Source organism: Lepeophtheirus salmonis, chromosome 5 (genome assembly GCF_016086655.4).
Source record: "Lepeophtheirus salmonis chromosome 5, UVic_Lsal_1.4, whole genome shotgun sequence".
NCBI lineage: Eukaryota > Metazoa > Arthropoda > Copepoda > Siphonostomatoida > Caligidae > Lepeophtheirus > Lepeophtheirus salmonis.
In genome coordinates, this window is record NC_052135.2 from 59449618 (window position 1) to 59471627 (window position 22010).

A 22010-nucleotide genomic window follows, 5' to 3' on the forward strand; every position below is an offset into this window, starting at 1 on the left:
GCGGGCAGGGGGTTGCTGACCACTATCCAATAGTTATATGTCCAACTTTGTGGATGATTTTTTCTTACACAATTCCGGGACTCTCAGGAATATTTGGCATCATTGTCTCATTGATTTTTTTTCCAAATGTAATTTAGAAAAAGGGTGCACATGTATTCTGTATAACTTTAAAAATTCTATAACATGCAGCTACCATACTTAGAATATCCTATAAGAGAAGTAGCGTTTCTAGCCCCTTTCAGGGGGAAGGGGAGCACACACACTAATAAAAAAAGCCCTAAAGAGAGAGTTAATTTAAAACCAAGTGTATTTTTAAGCATAGTATATACCCTGCAGTCCATAGTGGGTATTATTTTCGTGATTAGATATAATTTGAAGAGATTGATTCGAACGTTGATGAGAATAACAAAAAAATTGTAAGCATATGTTTTTATATATTGGGTTGCAAACTGTGGAGTGTAAATTAATGTTAATTTTCTCATGAATATGAGAATGTTTAGTGATTATTTTGGACATAAGGGTTCAGCCATCCTTCGACCATAAACAAACTTTAATAAAAATATCGTCATCTCGTCATCATGGGTGAACAAAAAGCCAAAGCAGCGCATCTCAGGTCTCCTAGATGCTGTAGCTGAAGTGATTAAGAAATGTGGCCCTTTTCCTTGCCAGATTTGAACCCACTGGACTTTTCTGTGTTGAGGCACTTTGGAAAGGAAAACCATAAAAACTTCACACCCAAATTTGAACTTACCAAATATCGCTGCGTGGTACAACTTATCTAATGAGTTTATCATCAACTCCTACTACAAAGCCTTCCGACGAAGTGTAAAATTCTTGATTGATGCTGAAAGTGGTCAAATTGAGTCACCCAATTTGCAAAGGCCTTATTTATAAGTTGTGTTATAATTATTTTATTTTTTTGTTATTATTGAAATATTTATAAATAAAAATCTCGTGTCCATGTTTTGACCTCAACTCTGTGTGAATAAGTGTTGCTCCACTCATAGGTTCGAAATAATGATATTGAGATCCTAGACTAGTCCATCGTTAATCCAGACATAATTCTATTACATATATAAATGACTGTGTTTACCGATACAGGAGGAGGTGGGGCATTAATAGGATTAGTTCTAATGAAATGAATTAAATAATTTCCCTCTAAACGAAGGGATACCTAATTGTGAAGGCTATTGATGTAAAAACGAAATTTAGTCAGAGTACAAACTTGCATTATAAAAACAATACTGTATTCTAGATTAAAATTATGAAAAAGATTGAAGGTTTTCTAATAAAACCATATAAAAAATAAATTAAAGTTAAACCCGATTTATCACTGTGTGGAGTCTTTAAACTCATTTTAATGGAATATCAGCTTAAAAAATATATTTTATCCGCTAACTGTTGAGGAGTTCTAGATAAATAAATTCAAAAGAGTATAAATATATTTTTCTGTGTCCCAAATATAATTTTCAATTTGTAATCAAAAATATTTTACATAGATATTACATAGTAAACATAGGGAGATGCATTATTTTGACACCAAGTTGTTCTACTCTCAATCGTTTTTCTATGCAAACCAATTTCTGCTACATTGTTGTTTTTGTTACTAATATTGCACGGGAAAGGACAGAAATTTTATCCAACATATGACTGTTGCAAATTTTGACAACATTTTTCGATACGATATTATATTTTTAAAAGTATATTAAATTTAAAAAATAGGTTAAATCCTACAGAGTTAAGCAGAAAAATATGTACTGTTAATTAATGTTGATTTTTTTCATATATAATAGGAAGATTTAGGGATTCTTTTTCACATTAAAAAAAAAAAAGTAAAACAAACTATAATAAATATTTCGTCATCTTGTAATTATATTTTGTACAAATATAGATCACGTGCTCTTGGCATCGCTTCTTCGTTTAAATGATTTCAATTGAACTTATGGTTATTTGACTTTTTTTTATGAACAGAAAGTAAATGGATTGATACGTTACATGATCGTATAATGACAACTTATTTTAATGGAAAATATATTAAATAAAGTGAATTATTATTACTGTACAGTGTACACGAGGGTTGAAAAATATGTTTGTACATAGTTCTCTACCTAGCTATATACCATCATCATAAACTGATATAATCCTATAAATCATAAAAAATAGAAAGTTACTTTTTTTTGTGGAGACAATGTATATCATGTTCAATTTACATTTTTCTTTTGTTAAAGGGGGAAAAAGGATGGTTATGAACCCTTGGCTTGTTGACTAAATCATGAGTTTTTTTCCAGGAGTTGTACAAATGAATAATTATGTACTTATGAAAGATGTTCATTTTTTTGAAATTATTAAGAAATGACAGGTATTTTATGGAATTAAACAACGTCATGGTAATTTGGGTTGTATATAAACAAATAATGTAGTGTGTACTTGAGTCGAATCGAGCCGTGTCGATAAAGTAGGAAAGGAAAACATGAAAAAAACATAATTAAGCTACTAGACATATCCATTGCTCATTTATTAATATAAATTCAACTAGCCGTGGTACCCTACTTTGCCTGAGTTATTAGGCGTCATCGAATAGTCAAACATTGCCCTAAAAATGTAGAAGATAAGTACGCAAGAAATCCTAAGTGGTACACACCGTTTTCATGAGCACACTCACACGTAAATACTCAATACATATATGATAGATGTTTTCTTCTACAAAATGAAAGAAAAATAATAATAATAGTTTGAGAAGATTCAAAATATGTCATATTGACTGATAAATCGGGTATTATTTTAGTCTCTAGAACGTATTTGGCTGATTCTTAGCTACACATGCTCGATGCTACAAGAAAAATGGCTGCAAAATTTCACTATTATGACTACGTTGTTATTTTTTAGATCCAAAATCAGGGGCGTCTGCAAATTGAAATTTGCTGTTTTTGTTCGTTTTTTTTGCAAAAAATTTAATTTTTTGTCAATAACTTTGGATTTTTTGAAATGTTCATCCAACAAAATTCATAAATTTCATTTTTCTTGTCTTTTAAATTTAATTTTCTGTAAATAGCTTTCAATCTTTGAAATTTCAATACTAAAGATTTAATAATAAAGAATTTATTTTTTTAAATTAAATTTTCTGTAAATAGCTAAAGATTTTAGAAATTTTTCACTTACTAATTCAATTTTCTAATTTTTTATGAATGGCAGGAGATTGTGAAAAAAGTTTCCAAAATTTTTTTAGTTGAAATTAAATTTTTACATTTATTTTTTCGAAACTTAAATTTTTGAATTTTTTTCCAAAAAAATTCCAAAAACTTATCCCTCCCAAAAATATAATCTTGCGGATACCTGAAAATATGAATATGATATACATCAGAGCGCAACTATATACAGTGCACCCTATAAACACGCTTGATGCTACATGCAAAGCACCTGCGAGATTTCATTAATATGACTACATTCTTATTTGTTAGATCAAAAATATGAATATGACATACATCAAGGATCACTATATTAAGTACACCTTGTATACATGATCGATGCCACATGCAAAACGGCTGCAAGATTATATTATTACTTATTGGATCAAGAATATTAATATTATATATTTCATTCAAACAAATATTAAAATATTTTTTACTCGCTAGATGGTTCTTATGTTGAGCACATGTTACTTTTTAAAGACTTTGTCACAATAACTTGGTTTTTTTTGTAAAAATGCAGATGTTTTACTCAATTTAGTTCCATTGTATCTTATGGTCACATAAAAAAAATTACATTTTTCCGTAGTGGAACACCCTATTTGATTGAAGGAAGTAAGAGTTGATATTATTATAATACCCAGGTGTGAAACTTTGTTTGATTAATTATAGAATACTCAAATCATTCTTATTTTTATTTCTGGGAATTTTGTTTTTGTTTTATTATAGTACTACTAAGAGAATATTTGTGATAGTGCAATTCGTTATAAAACTCCTGAATATGTCTACTCAGAGATTAGGAGACCCCATTATAAACTACAATTGATTGAAAGCCCTTAGGAACAGTAGTGACACAAAAATCAAACCTTTTATGAGATTTAAAATTCAACCCGACCCAATAAAATATTTAGTCGAAAGTTTATCGAGTCAAGTTAAGTCGATAATTGCTAGCTAAAAATGTTCTTTACAAACTCCTGATTTGTTTCTTTTAAAACGAGAATAGTACATAAAAGACAATAATTTTGAAACATATTAAGGTACAGAGCTAAAAATAGTGTCATAACGTTGGTTAAGTAAAGACGCTTCATAGAACAAAACCCCAAAGTCAAAAAGGAATAATCCATCATCCCTTTTGAAAAAATTGAGATACAAATCTGAAATCCTCTCTTAAGCAAAGAAATAGTGTTTACTCAACATGTTGACATTATATTTCACTACCACAAAGGAATATTAACACTAAGTTGTGGATTTCAATGTACAACAAATTATTAATCTGTATTATTAAGAGTTAGTTTATAATAAAATGTTTAATGTAAAATGCTCCAGCTGTTTTTAGTTAAAAAAAATTACTAAGATATTTTTTATGGATAAAACACATACACTTTAGCCTAAAAAATATATTTTTATTCTGCTAAAATAATAATTTTTTTAAAAGAGTAATATTTTTGAAAGTGTATCTTTTCTATGAACTTAATGTATTTTTACACCTTCGTACAACTATTTGTATTTCCACTTATAGTTTTATAAAAACATAAATCTTAATTTTTGAGCAAATTAAATACAATATTTTGCAATATTATCATAAAATCCTTTGGCAACGGTGCTCTTGCGCATCTAAATTTAAATATCAGAACTAGAACTTTTGCAGTTATGTAATTTATTTCCACTTTCCGGTTTAAAATTAACAAAAGTTTTTATGCTCAAATTAAAGTTGGGGAAAAAAAAACACATATCACTTGGTCCCTTATAATAATTATATGAGAACACACGAACAAAAAAGTTAGGATTTATCAAGTGATTCCTCCTATTCCATTCTTTCTAAAACTGTATTTGCTAATTCCTCATTAATTACTTCAATTCCCCCCTTAGTTATCCGTACATTTTTGCATGGTCCGTTGCCTCTCTCTCCAATTATTTCAAGGAAACTTTGTTCAAGGATTTTATTCTATATGGAATCCTTATCAAAAATTCCCTTGAACCATGTTTTCCAAAAACATTTAAATATTCATAAACGAAGACCACTTAAATTCTTATTCAATTAAATACTTGTTAAAAAATTGCATTCTGTCATTCAATTTACACGAATAAATCTTTTTTGTAATTATTCTTTATTTTGTGATAAGTCATTGACCGTCCATGAGTAATAACTCATTGTCTAGTCTCACTTTCGATTTGATTTTTTTCCTTTTTCTTTCTTTCCTAACTTCTTGCATACAAAATTAAGAGTGACTAAAGGAAAATGGCTCAATAATTTATTATTAGTGCTCAAAAATTATCCGAAATAACAGGACTCCAAATTAATTTTTTAATAATTATCACATATATAATTTAAAGTACAGTATCTTGTGATAAAAGTGCTTCCACGACTTTCTTATCTTCTTCTATACAAATACAAAATATAAATGGCAGAGATTAGCACTCTATCAATCCTAATTCAAATTACTTCTGCAAACGAAGTTGAAGGAAGGTAATTTTTTTGCATTTGTTTGTTCGCTTATCTGTTGGTCACCAGGATTATGGCAAGAAATTACAGATTGATTTTGATCTAACTTGGAACAGAGATTATATATGGTCACATTAAGATACCATTAAATGTTGAGAGGTCAAAATACCAAAAAACGTAAGAAATACATAATGGACAATAAAATTGGAACATATTGAAGTACAGAGCTAAAATGTAGATTGAACAAAAGTTATTCATATGGCCAAAAATTTAATTTAGAAAAAAAAGACAATAGTCGGAGGTTTGTGTTCTACAAAGTGTTCATTCTAGATACAAGCTATGATGGATTACTAAATCATTTGTGGACTGCGCTCCAAATCTCAAAACCTTTCCTAAGGTTTCGTGATACAAACCATGTGCTCAATCCGAATTGGGGATTTTTAAATAAATAAAAACCGTAAATTTTGCTCCACGTATTGTTTGATTTAATTCATAATGTGTCTTGATGATAATATCAAAACCCTCAAGTGCGTAAAAGTTTCACCCATTAACTTTTTGAAAACCTCATACCTAATTAAATTATTAAGTCCATTTCTTTAATCATAACGATTACTCTATTATGTGATGATGATGAGAGTGACCCAGGTAGATGTTTAATTATGTAAAAAAATTCTACCTACGTGTATTCTATCTTCAGGCCTTATTAACCGTTAAGTTTAAAGAAAGCAATCTGTGTTCTATTTTTCTTCTCCCTTTGACTCTATAAATGTACATATTAATTATATGTGTCCCAGCAACACAAAAACAATCTAGATTTAGTTTTTTTCAAAATTGAGTGAGGATTATATTTGAGGGTGTAGAGGCGAACTGTAGTAACTCGAACATAAGTTTTACATAATTAAACATGGAAACTCCTTTTTTTCATAATGAATAATGATGTTTTACAATTTTTACAATCAAACGTAACTGAGAAATTCATTTCAACAGTATAAATTTCTCTGTTTTTAAGTATTAAAAATTAGACTTCCATTTTGATTTATAGGCAATAACACAAATATTTGTAATTTTTGAGTTGACACAATTTCATTCCCAACCCTCAATTTGTATGCTTTGACAACTTATTGTCAATTTCTATTAATAAGTTATGCCTTTTAACCCTTTGAGTGTGTCCCAAATTGTATTTAATGTAGGGAAATTTGATCGTCACAATAAAAGAATAAGAAGTTTATAGGTTTTATTTTAAAGGAGAAGACTCATAAAATCAAATAACATTTTCAAAATATAGCTATGATTCTAAGATATTTTGGCTCATCCCACAAATTTGAATAGAAAAGCATATAATTGACTTAAATACATATGTTTATGAAATATTGGACTGTATGTAATAAATGAGATTTTTTTCTTTTTTGATTTTTTTTAATATTGTTTTTATGTTGACACACCACATGTACAAAAAACATAACGTAAACATGTTGTTTGATTATATATTGACCAGTCTTGAAGCACACTCACACCGAATGAGGGGAAAGAAAAAAAAAAATCTCTAACCCCTCCAAACTCTTAAGGTTTAAAACTTGTAATAAAAACAAAAAACTTGTTTAAATAATTGTTTCAGGGGTGTGGATCCACAAGGACAAAAATAAATCTAAAGGATATTCTTTGTTTTCAAATTTATTTGTAAAAAAAAAACTAAAAATAATGGTGTAGCTTATAAGTAAAAATATTATAGATCTGTACTATTATTTACTGATCAATAATGGATTTTTCATTCTAAATATGATGTAGCAGTTGGGGCATCCTTCATTTTTTAAATACAAGATGTATGAGCCAACTTGTCCCATCGATGGGACAATTTAGTGTAGTAGGGATTATAGATAACTAATAGTGGAAAAATTTAGTAATACTTGGAATAATTGAACCAAAATTAAAGCTAACGACGAATATATTCTACTCTGATCAAAAAAAATGTTATTTTCTAATTCCCAATTCAATTCTCACTCAATTCTGAAATTTGGTAGATACACATATCCTGACAAGAGCCAATAACAATGCTACATGATTTTTGAACAGGGTATTTAAAAGTGTATTATCTTCAACCAGCGCCCTCTAATTTTCACAGAATAAAAATAATTGAATAATTGAAGCCAATATTTGAGTTTTCGATTAAAATTAATTAACGTTAAAAAAATATTCTTAGAGTTTGTAAATTTAGAAAATGAGTCAACACTCAAGATTGGGTGTGCTCATCACTTTCAAAGAGTTCTAGCTAAGACAAGACTATCATGTTGTAATTCAGCAAAAGTCCTGGAGTATAACTCGCAGAAACTTGCTAGAAATTAAAGCACACCAACTTGCACCTGCACCAACTTCCAAATTTTATCTACCTGCATCATTTTATATATATGTGTAAATGACATCAGAATTGTATAATGCTTTGAACCGATCAGAAACTAATATTTATGATGTGATAGGTCTTTTTTGACTAGTCGTTGGATCTCATGAAGATTGGTAAAGATTCATAAAGTTCATTTTCTTGATCACAGGCTAAGTGTATGTTACTTCATTATGATTAGGTACTATTCAGTACCCATTCTATGTTTAATAACCAATAGTGTAAAATACCAAATGATTGAAATGCATCTTTTACTAAGGACGTAAATTAAAAAAAAAAGAATTTTATTTGACAAAACATGAACACGTTTTGTTAATCCATAAAATTTGATAAGCTAATTTGATTCATAAATGCAGTTACGTAATGAACGGTGATGTCATATTGATATGAGATATATGGCAAACTTGCCCAAAAAATTATATATTGATATTTATGATTTTGTATTTAAATTCAATTTAAAATGATCGTATAATAAATGAGTGTTATTCATTTGCTATAATATATATTAACTAATGTTCTTTTGGTGATTTTTTAAATTAATTATATTAATTAGTTATCCTTAAATAAAAACAACACAGTACTGTTTAATTCAAATCTTGTTTGTTAAAGTACTAAAAATAAATATTTAATATCATTTTTCGGCCAAATATTCCAAATAGTCCTTTGGTAAAATTTCCATTCAGCCAATTATCCATTGGCAAATTTTTTTCGGCCAAAACTGTCCTAGAACCATGAAATACAAATATAAATTAAATTAAACCATATAAGTAATTAAAATAAAACTGTGTATAAAAGAAAACAGACAAATAAAATATCCTTGCCAGTGTCAGATCATTAATTAATGATTGATTCATTTCATTATGAAGATGCTTCAAAAAATGACTTAAATTGCCATTGGAAACAGTGTAACAAAAATAAGGATAAAGTCCAAAAATAAATATATTTAAAAAAGAAAAATTGTATTAAGAATTGTCTGAAATAAATCAATCATTATTAATGTATAAACACTTAATATTTACAATTCGCGGCAAATTATTAGTCATTGTAACTTTCCAAACCGGAGTAACATGAATGGGAATTATAACTACGTAGAATTACAGCATCATGAATCATCAACAAATGTATACATAAATTATTTTTTTTAATGTGCAATGTGGTCATTCCATCATATCAGGATCTGTTCCATGTTTTTATCTCAACATTCCATTCCTTCATCAGATGACCATGGTTTAAATAGTACATGTATAATGTCTATGTTATAAAGAGGACGACTATTTACATGAGGGGATTCTCTTCATTAAATTTATAATTGGAGTGTATGTACCTTTTTTTTTGGGGGGGGAAAGTAAAAAATACTTTTTATTTCTTTAACATACAAAAAAATCTCCCTAAGATTAATAGGAATTTTTTTTTTGTACGCCTTCCTTATCAAGGTAAAATTAGATAACAAAACATAAAAGTTTTGATTAAAGAGAAAAAGGACTCGGTCAATATTATTTCAAACAGAAGGGGTATAACTTCATCGAAAGAAGAAATGATACAACATGCTTGATATCATTTAGTGAAAGTACAATTGTGGCCCGTCAACACAAAACTAAGATAAAATATTTTTTCTCAAAATTGACTGTGGACGACGGCATTTGTATTCTTTAATGCATTAACGTTGATTTTCACCAACAAATGATTCTTATTAACCTCTTAGAACTTCAATTTAAGGTGCTAAAATTAATTATCACAATAAAAGAATGAGAAAACGATAGATTAAACTTGAAATCGACAAATCTATTGCATATCTTATACAAAGCATACAAAATTAAATCAATTATGTCTATGAAATATTTGGGCTGTATGTATGAAGTAGAGAATGTTTTTTTTGTTCAAAATTATTTTATAACTGTCGCAGAATATTAAACAAAATGGTTGCTATGAAAAATGAAAGGTAATAAATAATTGTAACAACTGTTTTTATGAATGTGTGATAATGGTAAGAAACCAAGTGATGAAACTGATAAAATGATAATGAATAGTGAAAAAAATCGCACTTATTCAGTCTTAAAATCCAGTTTTAATTATTTTGTCCTGACATTTTCATGACGATTTTTTTGTAGTCTAGCTTGCATCGAAATATCATCTGTTTAGTTCTTTTTGCCAGTATGAAAGTGGAGCTGTCTCTTCTCACTCATGTCATGGCAACGGAGCCTCGTTTTCTTATATTATTTTGCTTCTAGATTTCAACCATATGTATATTTTTTTTTGTACTTTTTTCCTAGTGTCTCACCAAAAAGGTCTATAGGAGTGTTTTCTTTCAGACAACGCCTTTTTTTATTTTCCAGAAAAAAAATACTTTTAAATACTTTTGATGCATGACTTATTTTTCTTTTTTCGTTGATGTGCTTGTGGGGTGGTTTTTTTTTTTTTTACCTATTTTTTAGGGAGAAATCGGTCCAAGACATTTGACTAATTGTAAGGAGAAATTACTTTTATGATCAAGGACATTTTTTTCTTGAGCCACACAAAAATAAATTTTAGTTCGAAATTAGGTTTATATATGGATTGACCCAGCGGCGTGACAAGCTCCTTTTTGGGGGATAAAGACCCCTTAAAATTTTTTAAAGCTCCCCATTTAAAAAAAAAACATACTTTATATATGTCTGTTTTTGGTGTTGTCACACATGGAATGTAAAATGGTCAAACAGATCAGTCTTAAATTAAGCCAGTAGACGTAGAAAGTAACTTAGCATGTTGGTATGCTATTTTTGGGGACTCCGCAGTAATTAAGAACCTGTTTTTACCCGAAATGAAACTTTATTTTTCTTCTACCTCCATTCTTTGTTTTTATTCTCCTCTATTCAGCCCTGCAACGCAGAACCGCTCTCCCAGTATATATATAATAAACCTATATATATTATTAAATATTTAACAGTGCTGATAATTTATGGGGCTAAGCTCCCTTCCCCGCTGATTTTACCACATAGTCCATTGACTTACTTTAAGACAGTGGTTCTTCAGATATTACCATTATTTTAACTACACTGATTTTTAAATAGTGAAGTATTAACTTTTTGAAGATGTGACTTCACTAGAGGGAACTTGCATACCATAGTTTGAGAGCCACTTCATTAAGGGGAAACAAATTGCAAATATAGATGACATTGTTATTAGGTCATAAGTGCTTAGTATGAAAAAAATAGAAGAATGTTGCCATTTATTTTAATGAGTTATAATTACATATAGAAGGAAAAATATCTAATCTGTTATCTCGATAAATGGGGAAACACTTTGAAGACACATTCACATAATGAGTCAATTATGTCCTTCCAGTTGTACAAAACTGAAAAAATGGAAAAATTAGAGAGGAAACACTTTATCCTCCGGCATCAGAAATTAGAATGACATAAATCTTTTGCATCCCCATTTTTTTTTTCTTTAATCAGTGTTCTGAGCGTTGATTGGTTGAATATGAATTAGCTCTTGTTAAGCTCTGAACACTTCCTCAAAATAATTATGGAATAAATCTGTATTTAATATATATATAATTTATTAAAGTTTGAAATATTCCATTTTTTTGAAAGAAAGTTCTAAAATTAAAGTTCAAAATTTTAATTTTTCTGAAAGAAAATTGAAATATTAAACTTTCTAGGAAAAAGAAAAAATTCTTTAATCTGGAGGGGGGGCTACAATCCATCCTTCCAGTCTCTGTGGACGCCCCTGCTATTGTTTTAAGTGATCTTCGTCGTCTATCAAAGTTGAAATGAGATAATTTTCCTTTTGATTTACACTTAAAAACTTTTAGACCATTCTCACATCCTTAGTGATATCTGTCAACAAATATTTTTTTTTTTTCTTTTTAATTAAACATGCGAAGATTTAGACAATTTTAACAATTCTACTTATTTTCTTCTTAAAAAGAGGGCGATACACAGTTTCCCTCAGTTGTCTGTACATTATGTAACCATTGCAGGAAAATATATATTCATTACCAAGGCTTGTCAAGTTTGTTTTTAACAAAAATCGCTCTCTTTTTGTTTAAGCTGTCATTTTAATAACATTACCAAACCGGTATCAAATTGATGAATACGTTCTTGATAACACAAATATATTTTTTATTCCAATTCAACCTTTTCGATCAAATTACGTATTATCCAACAAAGTAAATATTGTTTCGGTATGATATGAATCTATTTGCAAAAGAAACAAACCAATTGTGACAAAACAAATGGTTCTATGATTTTGGGTACATTTACTCATTTGTAAAACATCGAATCGAAAAAAATATTTTTATATTCAACCATGTTTAGCTACAAAGTGATAATCACAAACGAATCCTATGTTGTAATTGGCAAAGAAGCTTCTTATTGCATCATTACCACTCCTGTATTTTTCTTTTCGGTTATTTTTGTTATTGGTATATCCCCCAATTTGAAGAAAGACAATCATTAGGCCAAAAGGGGTTTTTACCCGTAACGTGTAAAAAAACATTCAGACCTGCGTATATATTTTTACCTCAAGACAAAAAAAAAAAAAAATGATGAGACTCTTTAAGATGATTCGCTCCTTCGTTTTTTTATTGTTACAACGCGTCTCTTGTTGAATAGAACATACATCTAACATTTCTAAATACTCTCTGAGAGAGGTTTAACCTCATAGGTAAAAAAACAAAACATTTTCAACTTTACTAGTTTTAAAATATCAGTTGAATCAATCAGAAGAAGAAGCATATGCTTAGTTATCAATCCATTGAACATATTGTTTGGTGAATGATTAAAGACTTTTGTAACTAATTTACTATGTAAGGGTTGACATTTCTTGAGAAATTTAATTCTTTAGTCATTTTTAATATACAGTTTTATATATATAAGCTTATTTTTTTGGTTTCAGTCACAACAATAACAACTACGAACGAAGACATTTACCCCCACCCTTAATTACTCTAAGCCACATCATGGATACAAATGATGGAGGGATTGAAAATCCAGGTAAGTCGTATTTACTTATTTATCTATATCTAAATCAATACTCATGTTCCGAAAGACGTAACCATTTCTAGTTCGGTACCATTTAATAAAAGATGGTTTATATATTGAACTGAGCCCATGATTGAGGTGAAAGTTAAGGAATGAAAATTACCTGAACTTTGAATTATTTATTACGTATAAAAATAAACACTCACAAACAGAGGTCATACAATTACTCTTTAATCATTTAATTAAATGGAAATCGTTTTTTACCTTCGTATCCAAAAACAAATTTGGTTTCTTTATCTTTACATATTTGCATTAAATTAAGCCTGTTAAAGGGGTACACGAAATATCTATTTCTTTCAATAATAATGCAGTTCTTTATTCATTTCAAGAACATGGTCCAAAAATGCCTAACCCTTCTATTTTTTCAAATCTGCATTCCACAACAGCGTTGCTTATATTGTAATCGTTTATTATTTATTTTGTTTAATAGGGTAAATTATTATACCTATATGTCTACGGCATATATAGGTAGAAATTAGTGTTGTGACTTGGATCAAAACCGAATCTTTTGTTCGGTTAAGTTATTTTTTTTAGCAACGATTTTCTCTCCTATGATGATTTATGAGTTGTAGAAATATGATTTATACAACACATTTAACTTCATATGGCGTTTATGTAGGTCCATTTTCACAATTTTGAAACACAATTGTTGTCATCAATAATTGATCGGCGTTACCTTGTAAATACACAAATATACAGTGTATTTTTTTATTAGCTGTCAATATATCTGCTTTTTTTTCTGCTAATTAGTAGTCTGTACCTTAAATGGTTGAATTAGAACTAGCTCTAGTTAAGCTGTGAGCAATTATTTTCAATTATTGAACAATAGTTCCATAGTTTGGAAGAACTGGCTAATTACCAAATGATTTAGGGCCTTTCCCCCTCTTTCTCCGCGAATAAAATGTTGCGTGATACAATAAAGGTAAGAACTTGTATAGAATTGGTCTAGACATCATTTTTGTAGTGATTTTTTCTTTGAGATCGTTTTAGATCCAAATTCTTTATTCCACTAACAATCTCAACCCGCTTTATGATTTTGAGACCATGGTCCAACACTAGTACATACGTCTTAAATCGATTGAAAAAGCTATAACAGGATGTCTGTTGTATTTTTTTTGACCTTATCAGGTCTACTTTCTTTTTGATTTTATGATGATGTATCGTTCCTGTTGGTGGAGAACAAGAAAATATCTCTTGTAGAGAGGGTGAATTAAGACATAGTTATTTATCTTCAATGTACTTTAGAGTGGTCAGTATTTTTTAAATGAATTAGTACATATGGTGGAGGCCATTTATAGTAGTGATGGGAAGATTAATCGGAATTGGAGAATCGGGTGTGTTCCGGTATACGGAAAATAATGTTTAATTTGTCAATTCTGGTTCTTATGTTTCATTATTTATTACTGGTATTAAAATATTTATATCTTTTCTAAGTTATGAAAAAAAATTCTGAAATATAACCGTCAAGATATAAAAAAACGACCATTTGAATTGGTTACTTGATTCATATAGTTTTATAATATTGTAATAAAATAATTTATGAAAAAAATAGTCCAAAACTGAGAAAAAACAAATTGAACACAAATAAAGTTGAATTAGGATCTTCATCTATTTCATTTTAATCATAGTGATCACTCTAGTACTTAAATAGAAAAAAAAATAGTTTGAAATTCTATTCCTTTTGAGATACAATTCTTCAACAAATATCAAGAAAAGGAAAAAATCTGATTTATTTGTTACTTGATATATATATATACCAGTAATGGGACGATTAATCTGAATCTGAATGGGGAATCGGGCAATTTTTCTGGAATCAGAATCGGCAAAAATAATGTTTAATTTACAATTCTGATTTTTATTTATTACTGGTATTTAACTATTTATAACTTTTTTTATTAACAGAAAAAAATATGTATGTATGCCCCTTTCCCCCAAAAAAAAGAAAAAGTAAAGAGTTTTTTGTTTTTAGTAGAGAAATTAATCTTTGATTTTTTTTCAAAAAATAAATTTACATTGATGAACTATGTTTTTTTTAAATTTTGCTCCGAAAATTTAATTTATTTAATTTTTTTTCAAACTATTTTACTCCTAAAATGTAATTTTTAAACTTTTTTTTCCAAATTATTTATTTTTTTGAGAACAACTATGGATTTTCTCAATTTATTTATAAAAAAAAATAATTTTCTGAGAATATCCATGGGTTTTGAATTTTTTTTCCATAAAATTTATTTCTTTGTGAATAGTTGATAACTTTTGAAAAAAAAAATATATCTATATATATCAAATTGTATATTTGGAATTTAGTTTATGGATTTTTTTTTTGAAAAATTCAAAAACCAAGACCGCCCCCCCCCCTAAAATTATAATCTTGTTGACGTCCCCGGTAGCAAAATTTTGTTTTTAACTATTAATTTAAAAAAATCGGGATCGGTAATTTTAACTAAAATTGCATGAATATTGGCCTCAAGATTTTTTTTTGAATCGTCCCATCATAAATATATACATATAGCCCTATATTTCATAGGCATATTTGAGTCAGTTATAGACTTTATATTCAAATTTGTTGTATGACTTACGATACTTAAAGGATTTAACTATAGTTTAGGGGCTTTATTTCATTTAAGAAAATAGTATTGGGCCCGATAAGGCCTTACAAACATAATCTGTCAACTTCTCATTTTTTGATTATGACGATAAATTTCGGCTACTTTATGTGCAATTTGAAAAACATCTAAAAGGATAATCAGAATAAATTATTGATAGAAAGGGCTAATATTCGAACAAAACTATAAATGTATTGAGGAAAATCTTTCTTGCTTGTGTTGAGGGGCCGCATTTATATTATGTAAAGTGAGGTACCTATAAAGTATCAAATGTGTACATATGTATTTTCCCAGAACGATAAATTTATGATCTTTGATAGTAAATATCTATTTGTTTTTGGGGTTTGCACACTTGAGTCATTATTTTAATGAGCGCGCTTTTTCCCCTTTTGACAATTACGTTTAAGTATTTCACGAAATGGCTGTACAATGATCTAAAAAAAACCATGGGTTTTTCTCCCTTTTAATGCAATAATTTTCCCTTGCATTATCTTGGTATTTCACAATTAAAAATATCAGTATATTATATAACCACCGTACTGGGATAATATTTTTTGAGAAGGGGGGGGGAAATCATGGGTATTTACAGAATATCATTTTTTTCAGAAAAAAAATTTCAAAAATGAAATTTTTTATAAAAAGCATTCATAAATGAAATTTTGAATATTCAATTTTACATAAAAAATTTCAAAATTCCACAGCTATTCACAAAAATCAAATTTTTCTGGGAAAAAAATTCATTTCAAATATTCATTTTTTTGCTCTCCTGCATAATTAGTCCGCATTACGAAAAAATTTGCTAAAAAACAATTTTTACCTAATTTGGTGGGGGGGGGGGGTTAAACCCATTCCAGCCATCCCCTGCGGACGCTCCAGTATAACTCTGATTTTAAAAGACTAAAAGTACCTTTTACCAAAAAGTAGCTCTCAACTTATTTTTATGAGATGACAATGGTGAATATTCTATCCGACATATGATGGCAATGTGCGTAATTATCTACGTACATATTTTCAAAATAGTATGAGAAGCAATAAAAATAAGAACCACATCCAAACAACATCAAAATAGTTCCTGAGGGAAAAATATTTGTTATCATATGATGAACAAATCAGGCTCAAGTTACATAACCCTGCCAACGAACTAGTTGTTATATAAAACAACAATATCAAATAGCCGACGAAGGTTCTTTTATTTTGATTAAAATATATTAATCCACGAGTGAGCCATCCTATCATATTTGGACCTTCAACATAAAAGTAACTTTAATGATTTTTCTCAATACAGAGTGTTGGACAACATTTGTTTTTCCGTCACGTTCTATTAACCAATCATCTCTACCGCAAATTTCACTTAAAATAGCCAAAATTGAATTGTCATAATAAAAAAATGCAAAATTGATATTTTTAAAGACCATTTCAGGGTAGTATAAAAATCTACAATAAGGTAAAGACACTTAACTATAGTTAAAGTTCTTGCCTGTCTTGACTGATCTACAAATTTGAATGCAGCTCCTATAAGTTTGTATATTAACCAAAAGTTATAACTCTTGGTATTAAATAAAATTTTACAGAGAACTCCCCCCTCCTCTAGAAAAAAATTATACACTTCTATTAAATGAATATATAGGCTTAATAAGAAAGAACTCATAAACGACTACCAAAATTCTTGTATAACTCAATGCATTAATAGTTTTTTATAATTTATTATTATAATTAAAAATTAAAAAAACCCGTGAAATTAGGGGAATATGCGCCACTGTACAGAGAGTCAGAATAATCCCATATAACGCGTTATGCAAATCCAGGGTGTTTGAAGCATATTTAATTGGGAACCTCTTGTAAATAATATTTAGTTGTATTAAACGACATTTTTCAAATACCAGATAAAGAAATGGAAAATAATTACATTAAATATATAAAAATGTGTTGGGCCAATTAGGTAATACCCAAATACTCTTTTTCTTTTAGCATTTGCTGATGAAGGTGGTGGAGGAGCGTTAACCACACCCCCGAATGGGGATACTACTCTCTTAAGAAGTACTAACGTTGTTGAAAAGAAACTCCGGGAGCGAAAACAAACAAAAGAGGCCCTCTACAATTCTCGAGACCAGAGGCGATCCTTTCTTATTAAGAAATGTAGGGAGATCCTAAGTCAAGTACAAGATAAGGACGGGAAATTTAATCACATGGATACACTGCTTCAAAATAGAGTATGCAAATATATATTATTTTTTTAGATAGATATAAGGATTTGAACTACCTAAGAAATCGGATCCCTCCTATTTTATTGAATTCTTTTTAATTCTAACTTTTTTTAATTTTTATGAATCAATTATGTACTCTTATTTTTATAATTCTTGTTTTTGACCTTGATAGGACTTTACAGAGACATTTTTCGAATTGTTTGACAGAGACTGCTCAACAACTGTTCCGCAACAAGACTTTTTTTGAAACAATTCGAGTCAATCTACAGTAAGTAGTCCTCTTTTTTCATTCTTTTTAGAGCGTTTCATGATGTTGTTTACTCCTTATTTGCAGAAGTGATCGTTTTTCGCATAAGCCCTCAGATTACCGCAATGATATAATAGAACTATTTGAAACAGTTACATATCTCATTAGTAAAGAGGATGACCTCACTGCGGATACCTTCCATAAGGTTGTTAACTCTAGGGGCATTGCCAATAAGCTCTATGTCCTCGCGGATTATGATAAATCCGGGGACATGGATGTTGAAGAGATGATGAAATTCCTTCTCAATATCAGCAAACCCCTTCACGTCGAGGATTTCAACACGGACCAAGTGCGGATTTTGAAAGAAGTTTTCCAAAGAAATCTTAAACAGGGTCAAGATCAATTGACGATGATGGAGTTCAAAAAGATAATGCCCTCGAAAAATGTAAGAATTTTCTTTTGACTTATCAGACTTATTTTCTCAAACTCACTAATATTCATTCCACTCTATGTGTATCTTCCAGGAGTTCTTTTTAGAGCGAGCATTTAAAATCTTTGATCAGGATGGAAGTGGAACAATATCCATGTCAGAATTTTTTGAATCCATAAATACATTTGCAGCCCAAGGACCCAGTGAAAAAATCATTTTCTTGTTTAAAATCTATGATATAGACGGAGATGGCGCACTTCAACTTGAAGAGATTGAGAGTATTATTCGAGCATCCCTCACGGAGTCTGGAATGAAACTTCCTGAAAGTGATATTCAAGCATTAGCCTTTGCACTCTATGATGAAGCCCTGGGTGAGGAAGGAGAAGACACTGGGGAAATCACAATTGATCAGCTTTCAACCGTGTTTACAAAACATGAAGGGCTTTTAGAAGGTCTCAATATTAGGTAAAGTCATCTCTCAGTTGAGGAAGGAACATGGCCTTTACATAAAGTTTATATTTTATTTTACTTAGCTTAGCAAAATGGTTGACTCCTCAAATCAAGAACAGTAAGAAAAAAACGTCTAACCCCCTCGTAACATACATACGGGAAAAGTTATCCTTACGACATATTAGACAAAACTGGCAGTTTTTTACATTCTTACTTTTCCTCATCTCCATCAATATTATACTTTTCGTGACAAGAGCGGTTTATTTTAAGGACTTTGCGACACTTACGGGTGCAAAGCCTAATGGTTTTTATATGATGAGTAGAGCAAATGGTAATAATTAACTATAATATCTTACAATTACGTAGTATGAACTCCTTATATTATTTTACTATGATCATAGGAAGAACACTCCTATTCAATTCAATGATGATATTGGTCCTCGTCCTTCGATATACCATCACAAAGATGAGAGATCTTGGATTAAATCAATTTCTACCCATTGATAATAATATTTATTTTCACAAAGTTTTAGGAATTACGTCATTCATTCAAGCCTGGTTCCATACCATTATGCACTTGTGCAACTTTTGTAAGTGTTGATGGATTTTTCATCATTATAGCCTTATTTTTTTTTTTTTTTTTTTTTTTTTGTAATAATAGCCATTAATGTTGCTCCGAATCCTGTGAAATTTGTACAGTTAACAAACCCTTATTGGAAGGGATACAATCCAACGCCTAACAATACGAACAATTGGCAATTTTTGGGATATCAAGTAAGTTGGGAGGAAGAGAGTAGCGAAAAGAATATTAATTTATTTGTCTTCATTTCTAGGTTCCAGAGAATTGTTTCTTATTAACAGATCCTGAGGTTTGTCCAAAAGGTTCTTTAATGCCAGATTTGAATGTGACCTATTGTCAAATGTGTAATGAAAATGGTTCAGCCTGGAATATAGGAGATTGGATTTTCACGATGAAGCCCGGCGTTTTTGGTATTATCGGTGGTATAGCCAATCCAACTGGGGTCGCCCTCATCATCATATTTACCATAATGTTTATTTGCTCTCTACCCTTTGTTCGTAAAACTGGACATTTCCAAGTTTTCTATTTTACCCATTTGATGTATTGGGCCTACTTTTTTTTACTCATACTACATGCTCCGGAATTTTGGAAATGGGTTATTGTACCCCTAAGTATTTACGTGATTGAGCGTTTATATCGAGGTCTTTCAACAATGATTGGCCAGGGAAAGAGTACTATTGTTGATGGTGTTGTATTGCCTTCGAGAGTAACACGATTGGACATTAATCGACCCCACAACTTTAGATTCAATCCTGGAGATTGGGTGTTTATCCGAATTCCCAAAATTGCAACATATGAATGGCATCCTTTTACTATTAGTTCTGCTCCTGAGAGATCCGACATATTCACTCTACACATTCGAGGTGTTGGCCAATGGACAAACAGATTGTATAACTTTTTTGAGGAGAGGAAGCAAGAGATTAATGCGGAAAGTAGACGGCAGTCCATGAAGCAGTAAGTATATCTAACATAAATATCTCATTAATTTCCTATGATGTTTGATATTTTAGTCGCCATGGAGACTCTTTAAAGAAAAAGAACTCTCTCTTTATCAACATGATTAGTGATGAAGTAAGCGGAAATCCATCTAGAAAGAAAGAAAAATTAGAAATTCACATTGATGGACCATTCGGTGCTCCGGCTAGCAGTATTTTTCGAGCAGAACATGCTGTACTAATCGCCACAGGCATTGGTGTGACTCCTTTTTCATCCATTCTTCAATCCATCATGTCACGCTACTTTGATTCCAAGAGAGAATGTCCAAAATGTACATATAAATGGTCTGATAATTTAGGTCGATCCATGATGAAATTAAGAAAGGTTTGAAAATAATATATTCCTTATTCTTAAAGGATATCTCAAAAGTATTTATTATAAACTAAAACAAAATAGGTTGACTTTATTTGGATAAATCGAGATCAAAAGTCTTTTGAGTGGTTTACGAAACTCTTACACGAAATTGAACTTGAACAAGCCCAAGAGGAGCTACAACCCGAAACGGTGATGAACAAATTTATGGATATTCATATGTATTTCACTGCTGCATTACAAAAGACTGATATGAGAGCCGTAGGCTTACAAGTGGCGCTGGACATTCTTCATAAAAAGGTTTGTTCATAGTATGAGGCTTCCTAAAACTTTTTAAAATATATTTTCTACAGGAAAATCGAGATTTGGTGACAGGTCTGAAAGCCAAAACAAATGCAGGCCGTCCCTACTGGAATCGTGTATTTTCTCAATTGAGGGATCAAAAGAAGGGGAAAATCACAGTGTTCTATTGTGGAAATCCTACTCTTGCTAAAATTTTAAGGGAAAAATGCGAGGAATTTGGCTTCAATTTCAGGAAGGAAGTGTTTTAATAGAGCCCGATTACATACATTCCTCCTTCTCTCTCTCTCTCTCTCTCTCATTTGCCTCCTAAATTTAAGACAATTGCAAAAGTTAAACCTAATTTCATCAAATTAAGTTTAGACAGATTTTCCTAAACGTGAAATAATGTAGCAGAAGACATGTTACAAGTTATAGTTTTTACATATTATATTCTTTTGATACTCCTTGTTATTATATTATATTATGTATTCTTTTAATCCTGTTGTTAATGTGAACATCAACTCACTTCAATTTACCTTTTTTTGTACCAGATAAAAATAAAAATTGAAATAAATAATTAAAAACCCGATTTATTATTAATATTGTTTTATCCTGATCCTCAAAATCGTTATTAAAATACCATGAATTACGAGCAACATCTCTGCCAAACAAGGGATACAATTTAAAGTCCTCTTAATCAAAGGTCAAAAAAGTTCTTAACCCGGGTGGAAACTTGTAGCTTACAAACTTTTATTATATTTAGAGCTTCGGAGTTAGGAAATTAGAGCTATTTATAATTGTATAGGTAGCTATGTATCTCAAACACCTGCTGCTTTTTGATTTTTTAAATCGGACGAGAAAT

The 22010-nt window shown here is 29.9% G+C and overlaps 1 protein-coding gene across 3 annotated transcripts in view; it reads left to right on the top strand.

Moving 5' to 3' along the window:
• LOC121117429 (NADPH oxidase 5) overlaps positions 1-21737 on the top strand; it is a 96848-nt gene extending 75111 nt beyond the window's left edge. The window contains exons 1-13 of one of the 3 annotated variants that reach the window (XM_040711862.2): positions 12168-12667; positions 12899-12996; positions 17616-17857; positions 18024-18119; positions 18186-18543; positions 18623-18993; positions 19062-19309; positions 19380-19568; positions 19640-19752; positions 19812-20512; positions 20569-20878; positions 20951-21166; positions 21220-21737. In XM_040711862.2, the coding sequence (XP_040567796.1) occupies positions 18370-18543; positions 18623-18993; positions 19062-19309; positions 19380-19568; positions 19640-19752; positions 19812-20512; positions 20569-20878; positions 20951-21166; positions 21220-21417 (2520 nt within the window). In that variant the 5' untranslated portion in view covers positions 12168-12667; positions 12899-12996; positions 17616-17857; positions 18024-18119; positions 18186-18369 and the 3' untranslated portion in view covers positions 21418-21737. Of the gene's footprint in view, positions 1-12167; positions 12810-12898; positions 12997-17615; positions 17858-18023; positions 18120-18185; positions 18544-18622; positions 18994-19061; positions 19310-19379; positions 19569-19639; positions 19753-19811; positions 20513-20568; positions 20879-20950; positions 21167-21219 lie in introns of those variants that run through there. The other 2 variants (XM_040711861.2, XM_040711863.2) reach the window with 2 other exon arrangements.
• Positions 21738-22010: the final 273 nt, after the last annotated feature.